General features: G+C 41.7%; 1 protein-coding gene across 1 annotated transcript in view; it reads left to right on the top strand.

The window, feature by feature from the left end:
• The first annotated feature begins 1,235 nt into the window (after positions 1-1,235).
• Positions 1,236-18,299, top strand: part of AKR1A1 (aldo-keto reductase family 1, member A1 (aldehyde reductase)) — a 21,831-nt gene continuing 4,767 nt past the window's right edge. The window contains exons 1-6 of the mRNA XM_009884659.1: positions 1,236-1,326; positions 7,566-7,685; positions 9,360-9,511; positions 12,223-12,418; positions 13,014-13,213; positions 14,250-14,322. Coding sequence (XP_009882961.1) covers positions 1,237-1,326; positions 7,566-7,685; positions 9,360-9,511; positions 12,223-12,418; positions 13,014-13,213; positions 14,250-14,322 — 831 coding nt within the window. The 5' untranslated portion in view covers position 1,236. The remainder of the gene's footprint in view (positions 1,327-7,565; positions 7,686-9,359; positions 9,512-12,222; positions 12,419-13,013; positions 13,214-14,249; positions 14,323-18,299) is intronic.

Genomic DNA, 18,299 nt, shown 5'->3' with positions numbered 1-18,299 from the left:
CATCTTATGCAAGAGTTGAGCTCTTAAGTCTCAAATTTCCATCAGAGAATCTTTCGGCTCTTGAAATGATAGTGTCCCTTTCTGATGGAGCAGGAAGACAGAAAGTTCTTTTGGGATTCAAAACACACAAATATGTAAGGACCTACTGTATTTTAGCTCACTTTGCACACAGCTATTTATAGTTCTGTGTCAGAGTGCTTAAAAAAAAGAATTTATATATCCACTGCTTTTATATGATCCATGTACTGAGATGTTATTTTCTAGTATCCACCTTTGATAATGTCTCCATTTTGTCCTCTCTGCTAGCCCCCACTTCACATCAGAGAGGGATTTTTAGTGTTGTTTTTTTGTAGTCTTCTCATTTGGTAGCATTTGCCTGGTGTAGGTATATAACAATTCATAAACAGTTATGCCTGTTGCAGATGCTTCCAAAATGTTTCTGTTGTTTTTGTTTTTTTTTTTTTCTCTGATAATTCAGCTCTGAGTTGGTGAAAATTGGGATTCAAGGGTGACAAAGCACTTATCTGGCATAAAAAGATGGGACTGATCCTCCAGCAGTGATGTTCTTTGGAGCACTATTTTTTGTTTTGTTTTTCTGGGCTATACCTTCATAAATGCTGTTACCATTCACTCCTAATCAAACCCCTACCTGTATCAGGTCTTCAAACCTTAATCTGCAGCAGCCGTTTTTGACAAAATGTGTTTATCCCCAGCTGCAGCAGTAATTAGAGCTTGGTTCCTGAGCCAGCTGTTAGTGAGTTGGTAAAAGAGGAATTAGAGCTTGGTTCCTGAGCCAGCTGTTGGTAAAAGAGAAAGACAGTGCAGAAGTCCTATGGAATTATTGTACGCTAAGGGCAGGCAAAAATCTCTTGCCCCTGTCTGCCTCATCAATACTTACTGCCAATTTAAAAAAAGAAAAAAACCAAACAAACCATGTTTTCACCTAAGCATCTGTATTAATTGTATGTTATTGTAGGATGCTTCTTTTTGTACTTCTTAACCCTGAGAAATCTTAAACCTGTGCATTGTAAAGAAGGGCTCCTTTTCTGTTCTCTCCAGGGTACCTATTCATCTCCTTTATAGCAGTAAAATCTGTAAAGAACCTACTTCAGCTTTATTCTAGCATCATGAAGACCTCTGATTTTATTTATTTATTTTTGCATAGAAAAGGTGAATTGTTGCAACTTACTGAACTGCTGCAAAACTCAGTTTGTTCTTGTTGTTTTTTAGGCAAAAATGTCTGCAGCATGCGACTTCGTTGCACTCCACACTGGGCAGAAGATGCCTCTCATAGGACTGGGAACTTGGAAAAGTGAACGTGGCCAAGTAAGCAGAGAACAGTACAATATTGTCCTCTCAACTCGTATTTGTTTAGTACACTTTTTTTTTCCCTGAAGATCCTGGATCTGAGGCCTGTATCTTTTGCTTGAATGGTTTTAGTCTTGGGTCCGCTGAAGTCAGTGGAACGTATTTGCATGACTAAGGCCTTAAGGCACAAAAGCAGCAGCAGAAATTCCCTTAAGACTTGTTCACCCAGTCCTCAGGCAGTGGTGCTCTGGGAGATGAATCCAGAAAGAGAGCAATAAGTGGGATGAGACAGGGAAAAAGCTGTAGCTATAATATGGTGCCTGACTCTTCCACTGGTAAATCCTCAGGCTGCCAGTTTGACCAGACATCCCTCTGGCTTGGGCTGATGGCTCAGCTGAAAGCGTTATTTTGGGAGGCAGGAATTCTAGTTGTTCTTGTAATAAGTCCTATTCCAGTGGTTAGCCTACGTTAAGCAGACAAAGAGCTTGGGTCATCCTGCTTTTAGACTGAGAAGAGTAATGTGTTATTAGATATTCTCTCTGCTTCTAAATGCAACGAATTGGCAACACCCCACTTGGAAACAATTCTGTGTGTTATTACAAACTGTCTGTGGGAATGTTTGCACGCTATGGGCTGTGCCTCCTACTGTAATACTTCTTCCCCTTGTCTGTCTTTTCCTTTCTGTTTCATTTATTTAAAAGATAAATTCCTGGGGGCAGAGATTGCCTTTCACAGCAAGTATGTGCAGTGTCCAGCAAGAGTGTCCTCTTGCTTGGTGGAATTCTTAATTGTTATTGTTGTTTTTAGTGTTGTTTTTAATGCCTTTTGTGTTAGCTTCATGATGGTTTTTGAAGTATGTCGGATGACATTGTGCTTCTGACTGAGAGGGAAAGTTAAAACCCTTCTCAAGATGGCCTGTTGTGCTATTCGCTCATGCCAACCAGAGGAAAAGGTGGGAAACGAGCTATAAAAATTAAATCTATTCAGACCCATTTTATTGTTGGGTTTTCTGTCCAAACAACTGTCGGGACAGTGGATCTGTTGGGAATAGAAGCTGTGCTAATGTGGAAGCTGAGTTGGTGTGAGAGCTCAGTCAACCTCTAAAATAAGGACAAGGGTGAATGTTCAGCTCTGTCACTTAAAACGTCAACTGACAGCTGAATTGTGTTTATTAACACGCAGGAACTTAATGGATGAATTTCTATGCACTCAAAGCAGTTTAATGGGCATTGTGCTAAAACAAATGCCTGAAACTAAAGAAACAAAATATTAATGCATTGTTTATCTTGGGCACTAACTGTTCTGAGGAAAGTCCGATCTTGTAAAACAACCTGGAAAGATCCTGCTTGTGCATAGTTTAAACCTTGTTCAGATGGGTTTTGCCGTAGTAAGCAGCACTTCTAGCAGCTGAACCTCACATGGGATTCAGAGATCTTCTCTGGGGTTCCATGGAAGTCAGTGGGAGTCACTTCTGTGGAATCTTCAAAGACTTACTCCTAGAATATATTGAAGACATGATCTAGAAAGTGTGGTGAAAATGGCCAGAGTTACAGAAGTTGCTGCTGTTCCTTTCCTATGGAATGAATAAATTAATATTTATCACTCTTCATAATTGTTTGCATATTTTAAATGGAGATTTATCAAATTTGGAAGCATACCAGCAATTTGGCAGAGTGTTCAAATGATTTTCCCATAAAAGGATGTGATGTAGTTCAGGGAAAATAATTGCAGCTGTGAATTAAAGACTAAGGGCCAAAAACTTAGAGAAGCAGAAGAATAATAATTGATTGTATTTAATCTAGTTGTTTCCCAAGTAGAAGCTATTTGTGAAGCTGTTTTGTGCAAAGGCTGCATTAGAAGCAAGAGTGGAAGGGGATAGCTTTTAGGTTATTTGGGGTAAATATTTTGCAGATTGTGATTATTTTCCTCGCCAAGTTGCTTTTCAGTCTTGACCTTACTCTCTTGATTAATTTCTTTATTATTGCTGTTACTATTCCCGACCCTAAACAACCCCTGTCCTTGTAGCCAGATCTTAGCACTCCACTACAAAGGTGTCATTGCAGCCCTAGTTTCCTAGATGGTAAGAATAGGGGGTGGAAATTATTGAACCTAAATCCACGTTGGAAGATTAAAAATAATAGAATGTTTTCAATCTTACATGATCAAATGCTAAAGAGAAATTTGTTTTACGTGTTACCATGGGAACATGATGGCAGGCTGTTGAATGGAAGGGAACACAGTACAGAAGCTTATGAACTGGCAGCATGAATGAGTTCAAAGAGAAGTCCATTCAGACAGGAGCAGCAGGAGTACCAGTAGCATGTTTGTTGTTGTTTTGGTTTTTTTGTTTTTTTTATATTTTCGGCTTGATTACCTGTAGTCCTTTGATGCTTTGTTCTCTTCTCTCAAGTGGGCCATGCTTTCAACCTGGAGGACTGGTCCCCACCAGATGAACAGTCTAGCCTGCTGTGGCAGAGGCTGATTCTGTGGGGAAAGACAGACATGGGGCTGAGGGAAGTTTTGTTTTACTGTGTGAAACTTCAGGAAGGCTGAGGAGGAAATGTGTACCTTAGAAAAACTGGTCAGACTGGGGACTGGGTGTCTTGTGACAGGGTTGCAGCTATGGAGGAGACCAGTTAGTTCTTGAAAAGTTTTTAGACAATCTAGAGAATCCGTGTTACATGCACAAAAAATCACTACTACTGGTATATTTTAAGGAGGAACTTGAATTCCACATCTGAAGGATAGGAGACAAAACTCTTTCCTTTAGGGAACGTCAGCTCTAAGTTAGCATTACTTATGTGGCGGTCTGAGTTCCTTTTCAGCAAATTTTAGTACAGTATGTACAAACTGTGATATAGTAACACATGTTCTAGTCATATTGCATCAGTATATCACGTGGACTGGTGATCTGGCTTTTTTTTAGGGTTTTTTTTTTTCTATTCCCCTTCATCAAATGTACTTGGACTGGTAAAATGTGGCAACTTTGCAGGAAGCAGGGGAGGCTGTCAGAGCCTTTTCTTTCCAAGTGTTACTAACTGGAACTGTTAGAGTGAAAGCCTCTTCAGAATGGCTTGGGGCTGTGCAGAAGAGGCTCCCTAGTCAATTGATTGCTGTGTTGCTTGGAAATAAAAAAAAAACGCATGTTTTTCACCTTGTGATGGGCAAATTGAAGAATTGGAAATCTAGTAATGGATATTATAATGAACTGGGACTTATGGATTCTGTTCTGAATCTGCCCCTGATTGTTAGCAGTACCGTGTTCCTCTGACTTAAAAAATGAACGAGGGTAGGTGGGAAGACCAAGTCCCTTGCTAGGATGTATAAATGGGAGTGTAGATCCTAGGCATTGCTATACAGTGAAGGAGAGAAAGGCTTCAGCTGCAATACTGTATCTGGTTTGGGGCAAACTACTTCAAGAAAAGCACGAACCAGCTGATAAGACAGTGGCAACAGTAATGCAAGGTCTGGGGAAAGTGAGTTGTGATGAAAGATGGAAGCGCCTACAGTTACATGGTCAAGAGAGGTTTGAGACGAGGCATGCTGATGCTTTCCAAATGCGCAAAAAGCCCTCTCAGAGGGGAAGCTATGGGTTTCATGTCTGAGGAATAGGATGTGGTATCAGGGCCGTCTTGGTTAGACATTTAAAAGGCTGTGAACATAAAGATACCTAAGCATTGAAATAGGCTGCCTGTCACAAGAAGGGTTTTGACAAACGTGTAGGAGTGGTTTAGACTGAGTTGGCACTGCTGTGGGGCATGAGGATAGACTAGATGATGTCTCAAGATTCTTTCAGACCTACTTTCTGTAGTTCCATGATGCTAGGTTGGTGAGTCACACTTAAGCTGTGTGACTGAATTTGCTCATGTAAAATGAGCTCAGTAATTGCTCCTTCTATAGCAGTATTGCCACGCTAAACTAAAGAATATATGGAAAGTTTGAGGGATCCTTTGGCTGTTATTACTTCACAGCACCAAATATCCAGAAGCATATGAAGCTCTAAGTGCTTCTGTTGTGTTTTTCCCCCCTGCCCCCCAGGAAATGCATGTACCTGTCTGAACATAGCCTCAAAAATACAAAACTTTCTTCTTACGTTCACATCTGTCTGTTACTATGGTCGTCCCCCATCCTGTCGTTCCCGCCCCCCCCCAACTGCTTTTTTGCTCATTTTCTCTTGGTTATTTGCCTTTTGTGTGGAACAGAAGCTCTCAGTTCATGTTGGAATATCTTAGTAGGCTGAGAGTAGTTTACACAAATATAAATATTGTCCAAATACAAACCTTATTTAAATGGCCGGTTCCAGTTTTTTCAGTGCTAGAAATTTATCAAAACACTCTGATATAGAAATAAGGTCTCCTTTTTATCACTTTGCAGAGACGTGTTTGGAGTGTCTTATCCCTGGTTTTCTGCAAGTGGTGTCTGCTTTCATTTATGGCAAGTTTTGTAGCTGTTTGGATTTAAAAAAAAAGTATTATCCTGATAGAGGAAATGGAGCATTAGTACAGACAAAGAACATGTCTGTTTTTCCTTTCCTCTCTGTTTCTTCTCCCCAGCTCACACCTTTGTGGGGTGTGTGTGTGAGGATATTAAGTCTTAAAAGTCTTTAATATGTCTCCAGTGATTTCAGAATTAATACGACCTTGACTTGTAGTGATCTTCTGAAGAATGTCTTTGTCAAAGTGAAACAAGGACTGTAAATACCATCCTGCTAGAGAAAGGAAGAGCTTACTTCACTGCTGTAATAGAAGTGCTTTGTCATTCTGGCTAAGGGAAACAGTTCTACGTTCTGGTTTCCTTCTCAAAATGCCAAGGAATGCAGTCAGAATATCCTGTCTGCCTTTACTGCGGTCCTGGACAAGAAAAATAAATAAAATCCACCAGTAGAAGAAAGATCTTTCTCATGTCTGATTCCCCCTTCTGTTTCTGTAGCAGCTGAAAGCAGGACTGTACATGTCTTTAATTGTTGTTAATAATTTTGTCAGCTTTAAAATGAAACATGCCAGTACTTTGATTAAAGTGAAAGAAATCAGTCTCTCGCCTTTGTGGACACGTTTTTTTAGTCTCTTGACAAGAAACACACAATCTCTATAAGTAGATTAGGGCCCTATTCCGTCAAGCCTTATACACACAGTAATTTACAGTCTTGCACAGTCTTGAGAGACAAGTCAGAGAAGAGCAACATATAGAAATCAGTGCACAGATAAGACACTATTACTGTAGCACTAGAGATGGGCGGATGTAAAAGAGAACATGTGCTTACTGTCCACTGGAAGTTAAATAAAATGAATTTTACTTAATGCTCATCAACCTAACGGGAATTAATGACTACACTGAAGTCTGAGTAATTCTTGGTTCTTGCACAGTTGGTTATTAAAAATCTTTGTTCAAAAGCTATTTAAGAATCCTTGACAATATGCCATTCTGTGTTCTCTTCTTTGGTTTCTAGACTTGCTCCTTATCTGAGGCCCACATGTGAATATGTTTTCTGCTTCATTAGAGCTTTCAAAAGCAGAAACATATTTGAAGTGTAGTGCTTTTATTCCAAACCATTCTGGCTTATGTGTAACGATATGGAGTACAGGATGTGTGGCTTTTGGCAACACCTTCATTGTCAACTATGTGGAAAGCAAAATGCAAAGCTGTGAGCTTCATCAGGAGATCCCCTGCAGGCCATGGGTTAACATTCAGCAGTATAGTGACTTGCATCGTTGTGCAATCAATGAGAATGAGACATGAGGGAAAAATGTGCCATAAAATCGCGTTATCTTAGAAATTAGGTGTGAGCAGTTGAACGACACCGAAACTGTGTCAGAAACCAGGCTCTTCATTTACTGGTAGGGAAGAGGTGTCTTCCAGGCTTGCCTGACATTGATCGATTGGTCTGTTAGTTCCAGAAAGTTTGTCTTCCAAAGCCATGATTTATTTGAAAACTGCTTCTTAAGCTCACTTAAGAAAAGTGTGACAGCTCTGGTTAAGAATGAATCCCTGTTCTATCTGGTGAATTCTTGCATGCTTGGCCTGTGTGCATGGTCCATTTTCTTGTTACTTTTGGAGCATCTGCTAGGAGTTAGCACTTTACTCCTAAAGGCTGTGCCACAGAGAGCTGTATCCTACTCCCTTTGAGTCTCATGACCTTACATAGGTCCATACTTTGGGGGTGTTCTTCATGAAGTTCCTAACATATTTTTTTTCCTCCATCTCTCCAGTCATGTGTCCCTTTCCACTGATTGCATCGGATAATCTGATTCTGATTACAGGTGAAAGAAGCTGTGAAATATGCCCTAAGCGTGGGTTATCGCCACATCGATTGTGCGGCAGCTTACAGCAATGAAGCGGAGATTGGTGAGGCTTTCCAGGAATGTCTTGGGCCCAACAAGGTAAAAACATGGGAATCACCATGCTAACTGTATGTTGAATCAAAATTTACAACTGTGACCTGAAAGTAGACTGTAAAGTTAATATCTGTGGCTTTTCCTCCTAGTCCATCCCAGCTGTTTGTTATTAATCAGAAGCAGGTATGGAAGAGGTCTTTCTCTCCTCTTATAACCATCGTGGCTGTCAGGAGGAGAAAAGATTGTCAGGAATATTTTCATGGAAGCTACAGAAAATGCCTTTTTTAATAATTTCCTTGCCTGCCCCTTTCTCCCTCACTAAGTATCCCAATTCGGGTATTTAAAAATTGGAGGTTCCCAGAATCAGTAGTTATAATGTAAAATATTTGCCATGATTCATATTAAAAGTTACTCTAGTTTGCCAGTCTAGAATAGCATGCAATGTTGGGTAGCCACAGCAAATTTGGTGACTATGGGTTTTTTGGTTATAGATAAAATATGAGTGAGTAAATACATACTTTTTCTTTTAAAACGGTGATTGCGTTTGAAGGTTTGGTAACTGTGCCTTTAGGGCCTTCACCTGAAACTCCATGGCCTAAATATAATGTAATGTGACAGGCATTCCTCTGGATGACCTGAGGTGGAATCTTAAATTGTTGCTTTTGTTGGCCTGAGGGGCCAGAAGGATTACCTCTTCAGCCTCAGAGTGCATGGAAAGAAAGTTCTTATGTTTCTGCTTTCCTGCTGCTGGTGCCTTGGCTTTAGGGCAATGTCTTTGTTATGTGATTAGCTTGAGAGGCTGTTTTCAGCTTGCTCCAGGGATTCCTTCCTACTAGATAAGGTAACTAATATAGGGAAGCATAGGAGACTCTTATTCCGTTCATATTAGCTAGCTAACTTAAAAGTAAAATTTTTAAAACATCTTGCTCTTTGAACACAACAGCCATATGTGAAACACACAAATAGCTGAATAGTTGGAGGAGAGAAACTAAGGAATTAATGACGCCAGCTTCTACAAATTATAGACTTGAGTGAGATTTGGTCATACATAAGACAGTGAGAAGTGCCCTCTGATGGTGTTCCCTGCTTCAGCTTCCCAAATATGATCTTCCTTTTGCATTTTATATTTCTTAGTTAACCAGCTCTCTATTTATTTAATTTCTGGGTCTTACCCTTCCAATACAGGGTACTCAGTTCTTAGTGCATTCCTTCCAGAACCTAGAAACTCAAGTGCAGAGGTTTGGGGAAACTTCTTCTGTTTATTTTCCCACGCTCTTTCCAAGAGAAGCATTCTTGGTTTATAACATGTGATGAGTATAGTAAGTTAGTTGGTTGTGCCTAGAATATGTGAATTGTTAAATAGAGATTGCAAAATTTACATATGAATAAACTATTATTTTGGCCACATCACACTTAGTAGTGGTTTTAACCCTTGAATTGGAAAGTTTGGAAAAGTGTGTGTGTGGAGAGGATCGTTTTGTTTTTCAAAACTTCTAATAAATTGTGAAGTATTTGTTAAACTTTAGGACTGGCAAATGTGTGTATTTCTCTCACTCTTCTCCATCCAGTGTATTTTTGAAAAGTTTAATTTGTAGGTTCCATGTGTTACTTTTTTTAAGACTTAAATTCTTCTCTTTCTTTTAAAGCTGGTTGGGGAATTGCTGCCATTCTTATTCTGAACTTGTTCCAGTAAATTAAGCTCTCCTCCCTTTCTTAAAGGTTATTAAAAGGGAGGACCTGTTTGTAACATCAAAGCTCTGGAATACCAAGCACCACCCAGAAGATGTAGAGCCAGCACTAAGGAAAACACTTGGAGATTTGAAACTGGATTACCTGGACCTGTACCTTATGCACTGGCCACATGCCTTTGAGTAAGTTCTATGTGGAAAGGTCACAGAATGCAGAAACCCCAGTTTTGCATAAGTGGTTGGTGTTATATCCTCAGGACCTTCTTTCTGAGCTGTGAATTTCTTCCTGTGTATACTGCCTGCAAGATGTTTTTCAGTGTAGCTAATAGTGTAGTGGACTGGCATATAGACACTTTTCTACCCATGCGGTGTACCCTTACTCATACTTGGTCCATCCATTCACAGAAACAATTGTTTTGAATTTCATTCGTCTTTGAATTTCAGCCGGGTGGGGATTTGTTTGCTGTTAGATTTGTAGCATGTCTGTAATCATACAGTAGAGGAGACAAAAATTCTGGTTTTGTGTAGAAGTACTGTAAATAGAAAAGGGATAATTGTTCTCATTATTTAGAAATTGAGTCTGGAAAAATGGGTATTAAGTCTTCATTTGAAATCTTTAAGCAATTACTTTTTTTTAATAGTCAGAACAAGTAGGCAATGAAGTTAGGTAACTAACCTGCTGACAGTTTGGCACGGGTGCCAAAGTTAGGTAACTGAAAGTAGTCTAACTGGGAAAAAGTAATAAAGCTTTATGTGACAGGTTTCTATACTGAAGCTTGCCATTCTACACTAGCTGAAAATTTGGCTTGCTGTGAGGTAAAATCTTTTGAGTTTAAAATATATTAGAAGTTTAAATTAGTCTAGTGTCTTCTAGTCATTGAGGAAGTGTGGCAGCTATTCTTGGGTCTGCCATTGACCTACATGGTAACTTTAAGGAAATAATAAAACTGCTTTGTGCCTTAGTTTTACTTATCTGTAAAATGACAATTAAGTGCTTTGTAAAGAAGACAACACTTTTCACTAATAGTTATTAACGGTATGGAAGTGGCCAAGCACATGCAGTATCATGGTGGTATCTGTATGAGGAGGAAATGCAAATGACTTCTTAGGACACTTTAATTGCACTAATTCTACAATCTGAGGAAATGTGAGAAGAGGTAGTTCTCTCATTAAGTGCAAAACGCACCTATCCTACAACCCTGTCAGAAGAAGAGTTCCTTGCTCTATTTTCTTGTAGATGTGGATGAAGTTTTTTCCCCCTACAATCAGTAAGGCCGCAAGGGGAGAATAAATCTCCTGACCAGCTGCTTGCATGGAGACTTCACTCAGCAGGGGAAAACCTGTCAGATTGAGGGGCTTCTGTCTGTTCTGCAAATTTGAGAACATTTTTTTTCCCCTTCTAGTCATATGAACTGGATCTTACGAAGCATACAACACTACCGATAAAAGGAAAGACGCTCAAATATATCCCTCAGCATAACAGAATGAGGAAGTGTTTTCAAGTAGAGCTGTTTTGGAGGAAGAACTTCTGTTAAAAATTCCCCCTGTTGTGAAATAAGTTTGTGTTCCAGTTGATTGAAAAAAAAAAAACAACATTAAACGTTGCTTTGATAACAACACATAACACAAATAATGATGCATATTTAGATATTACTAATATTTAGATTTTCTTGATGGTGTAGAAACTGTTGACAAAGCTGACATTCTAATAAAGCAGTTTCATGTTTTTTCATTGGAAACTGTTCACTCTCCGGTTTTGCATTAGCTCTGCTTCAACTGTTTTAATGTGTGGCTGTCTATAATGCCTGTTGTATTGGGAAGCTGAGCAAACAAATGTTATTTACACAGAAATTAAAAAAGACTTCCGGATGAAAATCACAGCGCCTCCAGGTCTTGAAAATTAATCTCTCACTTAGCCTCATATGTCGAGAGTAGTATACTGCTTTTCTGAGTTGGGAGCTCATAAGGCTTTCAGTTATTTTTGCTTCTAGATTTGTCAATGACATGAACAAAAAACGTCTCCCCTTGTCCCCAGCTGCTGCCATTTCTCACACCATTCGCTGCTTAGCTCAAGCTATGTAAAACAGTCTCTGCGACCTGAGCTGGCAGTGTCCAGCAGTGCTCTTCCAGTGGGGTTGCAGGCACCCCTCCATGTGTGGACTGTGCAGAGGCCAGTCACTGCCCTTTGGCAGTATGGTGGTGTCACCTGGCATAACCAGGTTCTTTGTGTCTGATTTGGGTTTTTTGTTGTTGTTTTTGGTTTGGGGAGGAGGGTGTTGTTTTTTAAAATTTTATTTTATTTTTAAATGGGTTGGTGGGAAACACACCCAACCCACAATCAGCATGTAAATGTTAAGACCTGTATGAGAATCTGCACTTGTATCAAGTGCTGACACTGCTACAGAATCCAGAGGGAGTGGGAAACCAGCATACTTTGAATACAGTCTCTCCTAGATAACTCTTAAACCAAGATCCCTTTGGTAGCAGCTCCAAACAGACTATGAAGAACATCAGTCCTCTCAAAAACAAATTGAAAAACCACAGCCACCCTCTGAGTTGCTATTCTCTAAATCAGCTGTTTTGCTAGGATCAAAGTGTGCAAGCTGCTGCTGCTGTGTATACAGTGGCTTATCAGTTCTGTGTAGTTGCTACCATATAGGTAAGTAGTTCAAAGTACCGTATAACAAGTTTATTAGGAAAGACAGTACGTGAAATAACTTCTTATAGGTTAAGTCAGCAGAGTGGAATTCAACAAATTCGCTCAGTTTGTACTCTACCCTCTAAACTACGTATAAGCTTTTAAGGATACTTTGAGAAAAGTTTCTTTTAGTGAAGAACTAACACAATATAAATAATGTGGTATATGTACTTACACTTTACCTTTGATCCTGCAGACGAGGGGACAATCTGTTCCCAAAGAATCCTGATAACACGATGCGTTATGACTACACTGATTACAAGGATACCTGGAAGGCTATGGAGAAGCTGGTAGAAAAAGGTCTTGTGAAAGCCATTGGGCTGTCGAACTTCAACAGTCGTCAGATTGATGATGTACTAAGTGTGGCTACTGTCAAACCAGGGGTGCTCCAGGTAAGGTGAATAAAGAAGAGGATGAATACCTTTCCTATGTTGTCCATAAAAGCGAAGAATTTGTAAACCATCTGTTTAGCACAAGGGGTGTAGCTTCTTAGGTACAGGGAAGAATATAGTCACCTCTGCAGGAGTAGTGGCACAGAGGTGGTCTTTCCAGGCAGATTATTGTGTTGGGGAGGTAGCCTATATCCATCGATGTTCTGTGGTCATTTATGCCTGCTTAGCTGAACAGATCTGTGGAAGAGTTCGTTTTCCCTGTGATGAACAATTTAGTCTATAAGAAAGAAAGACTGGGAGGGAGTAACTTGAATCCGTCGCGTAGAGAGCTTCCTTGCTTGTTGGATGACCTGTTTGGTATGTGTGGAAAATCCAGCACACTAAACTTAGGTGATCTATTCTCCTTTTCCTGTAAACTTAGCCTACCAGACGCTCTTTCGTTCTTTCATTTAAAGCTTATCCTCATAAGGTTTTACAGAATCTGGAATGACCTCCTGTGATATGTTTGGTTCTGCTGTACTTTTGACTTCTTGTTTTCTTAGAGCTTTGTGTTGATACCTGTTCTGTAGCCGCTCATTGTGGGTCACTTTAATAGGTAGAATGCCATCCTTACCTAGCTCAAAATGAGCTGATAGCTCACTGCCAGAAACGAGGACTGGTTGTCACTGCCTACAGTCCGCTGGGTTCTCCAGATCGCATGTGGAAACATCCAGATGAGCCTGTGCTTCTAGAAGAACCTGGGATCAAAAAACTGGCAGAAAAATACAGCAAGTCACCTGCACAGATCGTTCTCAGGTACAGAACAATTGTGGGAGAGAGTGGCATTTGGGACCCGGTCATAAGTAAAGCAAAAGACGCAAGCTAGAAGGAATCTACTTAAAGCGCTTGTTCTTCTACATCAGTGGGGAGTTAAAATCACAGGGAGTGCAAAAAGCAAACCCCATTTGGTGCTTTTTCTACAAAGCTGCTAGAGTTGGTCCTGCCCTAGGGCACATGGATGGACTAGATCAGAGGGGTCCATTCAGGGCCTGTATCCTGGCCTGGGACAGTTCACTACCTTTTTTTGTTGTGGAATAGCAGTAGGAAAATTAAGGCAGCAGTGTACCACATTTGAATGCCACCTACTGAATTTGCCTGTAGCCAGTTGCTTGAACCCTTGAGCTCTTCTTGCATTCAAATAGGCTCCCAGGAAGAGGGGCTGAGGAAGGGACCTTCCTTCTTCACAATGAAGAACCATTTTCTGTTTTGTTTTTGTATAGCTAAAGCCAGCTACTGGATACTGGGAAACAAGATGATTGAGTGATACCCAGAATGTGATCAGCACCTTGTAATGTAAAATTGGACTTCCATTGTCATTTTTTCTGGCTCTGTGTCTATCAATATCACTAGTGCAGTCTTGGACAGCAGCACGTTACCCTGCCAGCTGAACGTGTTCAAGGCTTGGGGCTCAAGCCATTAGACAGGCACTTGAGAGATCTGGGTTTTCTTCTGGTTTCTCAGTGGTTGTTGTGTTGGAACTTGCATAAAATGCTTAAGTACATTTTTCTGACTGTTTCTTGGGTTTCTAGCTTAAAGCACCTGAAACTTGCTTGCTTGTTCAAAGGCACAAGCGTCTTCCTCTCATTGATTTAGTCCACTGGCTGCTGTCTTGCTTGAGGTTGGACATACTAGGTCCTAATACAATACAGTGCTATGTCAGCCCTCTTCTGGGTATTTGTATTTCACATAGAAACGTAAGTGGCATCTCTGCTGCCACAGATTATTACTCAACCAAAATAAATATTCTTGGGCTGCATACATAGAAAAATTTCTTTCCGCCTTCTCTTAACAGATGGCAAGTGCAGCGTAAAGTGGTTGCCATTCCCAAGAGTGTCACTCCCGCTCGCATTCAGCAGAATGTCCAGGTAAGTTTATATGGAGGAAAGGAGTTTCAGCAGTGCCCTTTCAGCGAGTAGTATACTCTCCTACTACCTGCAGAGCAACAAGCTGAGGGACTTGAGTCATACTTGTTCAGCAACGTATGCGTATGCTTAGAAGGGAGGATAGAGATTTTTGGGAATAAAAAAACTTGATGTGTTTTAAGCAACTAAGTATGTGTATGTGCATGTGTGCACATGCACGGTCTTGTTATCAAAAGGTAAGGAATGTCCTTGGTAGACATCTAAATGAAAAATCTTTACTGAAATTTATCTGAGATACAAATTTATTGAACAAGGGAATCTTGTAGTATTGTTTAATGGTTCTTATTTATGAATAACAGTTGTTCTACCCTGCAAGTGAGGGCTGGTGACTATTTCTGCAGCAAACTGCTATTCTAATGATGATGAAGGAATAGAATTAGTGTGATTCACTTCTGCTCTGAAGTAGAGACAGTTCGCTTTAGAAATTATCTGAAAACTCTGACTTCCAATAATTCAGTGAGAAGTCTCTGAATCACTTCCTGTGGTCTTTTTTCAGCCCTTAATCATACAGATGGCTGCTTGCGTACTCATTTTTAAGTTAAGACCTGTTTCAGTAACTGTTACTCCTATTAAATGAATTTCTGCCATGTAGTTTGCTGCTAGAAATGTCAAGAAATTCCAGTAAACTCTGCAGTTACTCGAGGTTTAGATCTGCGTGGGAACAGAATATTGACTGAATAGGCAGCACTTGAGGAACAGTCCCACTGCTTTTTATCTTTGTGGAAGAGTGCTGTGCAGTATCAGTGTAAGCTTAGAGTTGGCAAGTGTATGAATGCCTCAGGCCTTAAGCCTTTGTTTTGGTGTTTGTTATAAAATGGGTTTAACTGCAACTTCATATTTGTGAACAGAAGTCAAACTGATACTGTCTGAAGCCAAGATTTTTGCAGATACATAAATTCTGTTGATCAGAGTTGCATGGAAATTCCCTCTATTTAAGGCTCAGACTTACCAAAGTTGCACCTTCTGAAGGTGTTTGAAACACTACAAGTTCCATTATGTTTAATTTACTTAGGTTTTAACAGTAGGATCTTGCAACTCTAATATAACATGTGGGTTTTCTTTCTGAAAGTAGGAAAGAAATATTATGTAACTACAGCTTAATAAATTAGGGCTTTAAGCTAGAGTTTAAACTAAACTAGAGTTTAGGGCTTTAAACTAGAGTTGCTGGGGAAGAGAACCACAGTCTATCCCACTCCTACCAATATGGTGCAAATACCAGTAATAGAGGCCCAAAACCTGGGGAAGGGTTGCAGGTCAGCAGGAGAGCACCTGGAGTGCAGCACAAAGGAAAACCAGCCACTCCAGCTTCATCGGGGGCCCAACTTCAATGCCTTTCTGCAAATGCATGTAGTGTGGGCAACAAACAAGAGGGCAACAAACCCATAAGCTGACTGAGAGCTTATGGGTCAAGATTAAAGGGAGAGCACGGACAGGTGATGTTACAGTGCAGGCCTGCTACAGGCCACCTGACAAGGAAGAGGGAGCATGAGGCCCTCTCTAGACAGATAGGAGGAGTCTCATGTTCACAAGCCCGGGTCCTCATGGGGGACTTCAACCACTCGTTGGAAGGACAACACAACAGGGCATAAGGAATCCAGGAAGTTCCTGGAATCCGTCAATGATAACTTCGTTCTCCAAGTGATGGAGGAGCCAATGAGGAGAGGTGCCAGGCTGGACCTTGTTCTCACCAACAAGGAGGGGCTGGTGGAGAATGTCAAGCTCAAGGGCAGCCTTGGCTGCAGTGACCATGAGATGGTGGAATTCGTGATCCTTAGGGAGGCAAGGATGGCGCACCATACGCTTGCTACCCTGGATTTCAGGAGAGCAGACTTTGGTCTCTTCAGGGATCTGCTTGGTGGAGTACCATGGGATAAAGCCCTGGAGGGAAGAGGGGCCCAAGAAAGCTGGCTAATATTCAGGGACCACCTCCTTCAAGCTCAGGAGCAATGCATCCTGACAAAGAGAAAGTCAGGCAAAAAAGCCAGGAGGCCTTCGTGGATGAATAAGGAGCTCCTTGACAATCTCAAACAGAAGAAGAAAGCCTACAGAGGATGGAAGCAATGGTAGGTAGCCTGGGAGGAATACAGATAAATTGCCTGAGCATCCAGGGATCAAGTTAGGAAAGCTAAAGCCTAGGTAGAGTTAAATCTGGTCAGGGACGTCAAGGGCAACAAGAAAGCCTTTGCTTCAGGTTATGTCAGTGACAGAAGGAAGACTAGGGAAAATGTGGGCTCACTCAGGAAGGAAACGGGAGATCTCGTCACCCAGGACATGGACAAGGCTGCGACACTCCACAACTTCTTTGCCTCAGTCTTCACCGGTAAGAGCTCTAACCACACTGCCCAAGTTGCAGATGGCAAACACAGGGACTGGGAGAATGAGGAACGACCCACTGTAGAGGAAGACCAGGTTCAACACCAGGTGAGGAACCTGAAGGTGCACAAGTCCATGGGACCTGATGAGATTCTTCTGCAGGTCCTGAGGGAACTGGCGGATGAAGTTGCTAAGCCACTATCCATCATATTTGGGAAGTCATGGCAGCCTGCTGAAGTTCCCACTGACTGGAAAAGATGAAACATAACACCCATTTTTTAAGAAGGGAAAAAAGGAAGACCTGGGAAACCACAGGCCAGTCAGTCTCACCTGTGTGCCCAGAAAGATCATGGAGCAGATCCTCCTGGAAACTCTGCTAAGGCACATGGAAAATAAGGAGGTGATTGGTGACAGCCAACATGACCTCATTAAGGACAAATTGTGCCTGACAAATTTGGTGGCCTTCTATGACAGCATTACCGCATTGGTGGATAAGGGAAGAACAACTGACATCATCTACCTGGACTTGTGCAAAGCATTTGACACTGTCCCACATGACGTCCTTATCTCTTAATTGGTGAGACATGGATTTGAACAATGGACCACTCGGTGGATGAGGAACTGGCTGGATGGTCACACTCAAAGAGTTGCAGTCAATGGCTCGATGTCCAAGTGGCGAGCAGTGACGAGTGGTGTTTCTCAGGGGTCAGTATTGGGACTGGTACTATTTAACATCTATGTTGGTGTTGTGGATGTTGCGATTGAGTGCACCCTCAGCAAGTTTGCTGACGACACCAAGCTGTGTGGAGCAGTCAACATGCTGGAGGGAAGGGATGCCATCCAGAGGGACCTGGACAGGCTTGAGAGGTAGGCCTGTGTGAACCTCATGAAGTTCAACAAAGCCAAGTGCAAGGTCCTGCATGTGGGTTGTGGCAGTCCTAAGCACAAATACAGGCTGGGTGGAGAATGGATTGAGAACAGCCCTGAGGAGAAGGACTTGGGGGTGTTGGTGGATGAGAAGCTCAACATGAGCCTGCTGTGAGCACGCATTGCCCAGAATGCCAACCGCATCCTGGGCTGCATAAAAAGAAGCATGGCCAGCAGGTCGAAGGAGGCGATTCTGCTCCTTTATTCTGCTCTCATGAGACCTCACCTGGAGGACTGCATCCAGCTTTGGAGCCCCCAACATAAGAAGGATGTGGACCTGCTGGAGTGGGTCCAGAGGAGGGCCACAAAGATGATCCGAGGGCTGGAGCACCTCTGCTATGAAGACAGGCGGAGAGAGTTGAGGTTATTCAGCTTGGAGAAGAGAAGGCACTAGGGAGATGTTATAGCAACGTTCCAGTATCTGAAGGGGGCCTACAAGAAAGCTGGGGAGGAACTTTTCACAAGAGCATGTAGTGATAGGACAAGAGGTAATGGTTTTAAACTGCAAGAGGGTAGATCTAGATTAGATATTAGGAAGAAATTTTTCACTTTGAGGGTGGTGGGGCACTGGAGCAGGTTGCCCAGAGAAGTTGTTGAGGCCCCATCCCTGGAGGTGTTCAAGGCCAGGCTGGGTGGGGCTTTGAGCAACCTGGTCTAGTGGCAGGGGGGCCCGCCCCTTG

This window comes from Charadrius vociferus, unplaced genomic scaffold (genome assembly GCF_000708025.1).
Source record: "Charadrius vociferus isolate BGI_N301 unplaced genomic scaffold, ASM70802v2 scaffold163, whole genome shotgun sequence".
NCBI classification, from domain to species: Eukaryota; Metazoa; Chordata; class Aves; order Charadriiformes; family Charadriidae; genus Charadrius; species Charadrius vociferus.
Note: the sequence above shows the minus strand (reverse complement) of the source record. Positions and strands in the feature narration are given on the sequence as shown.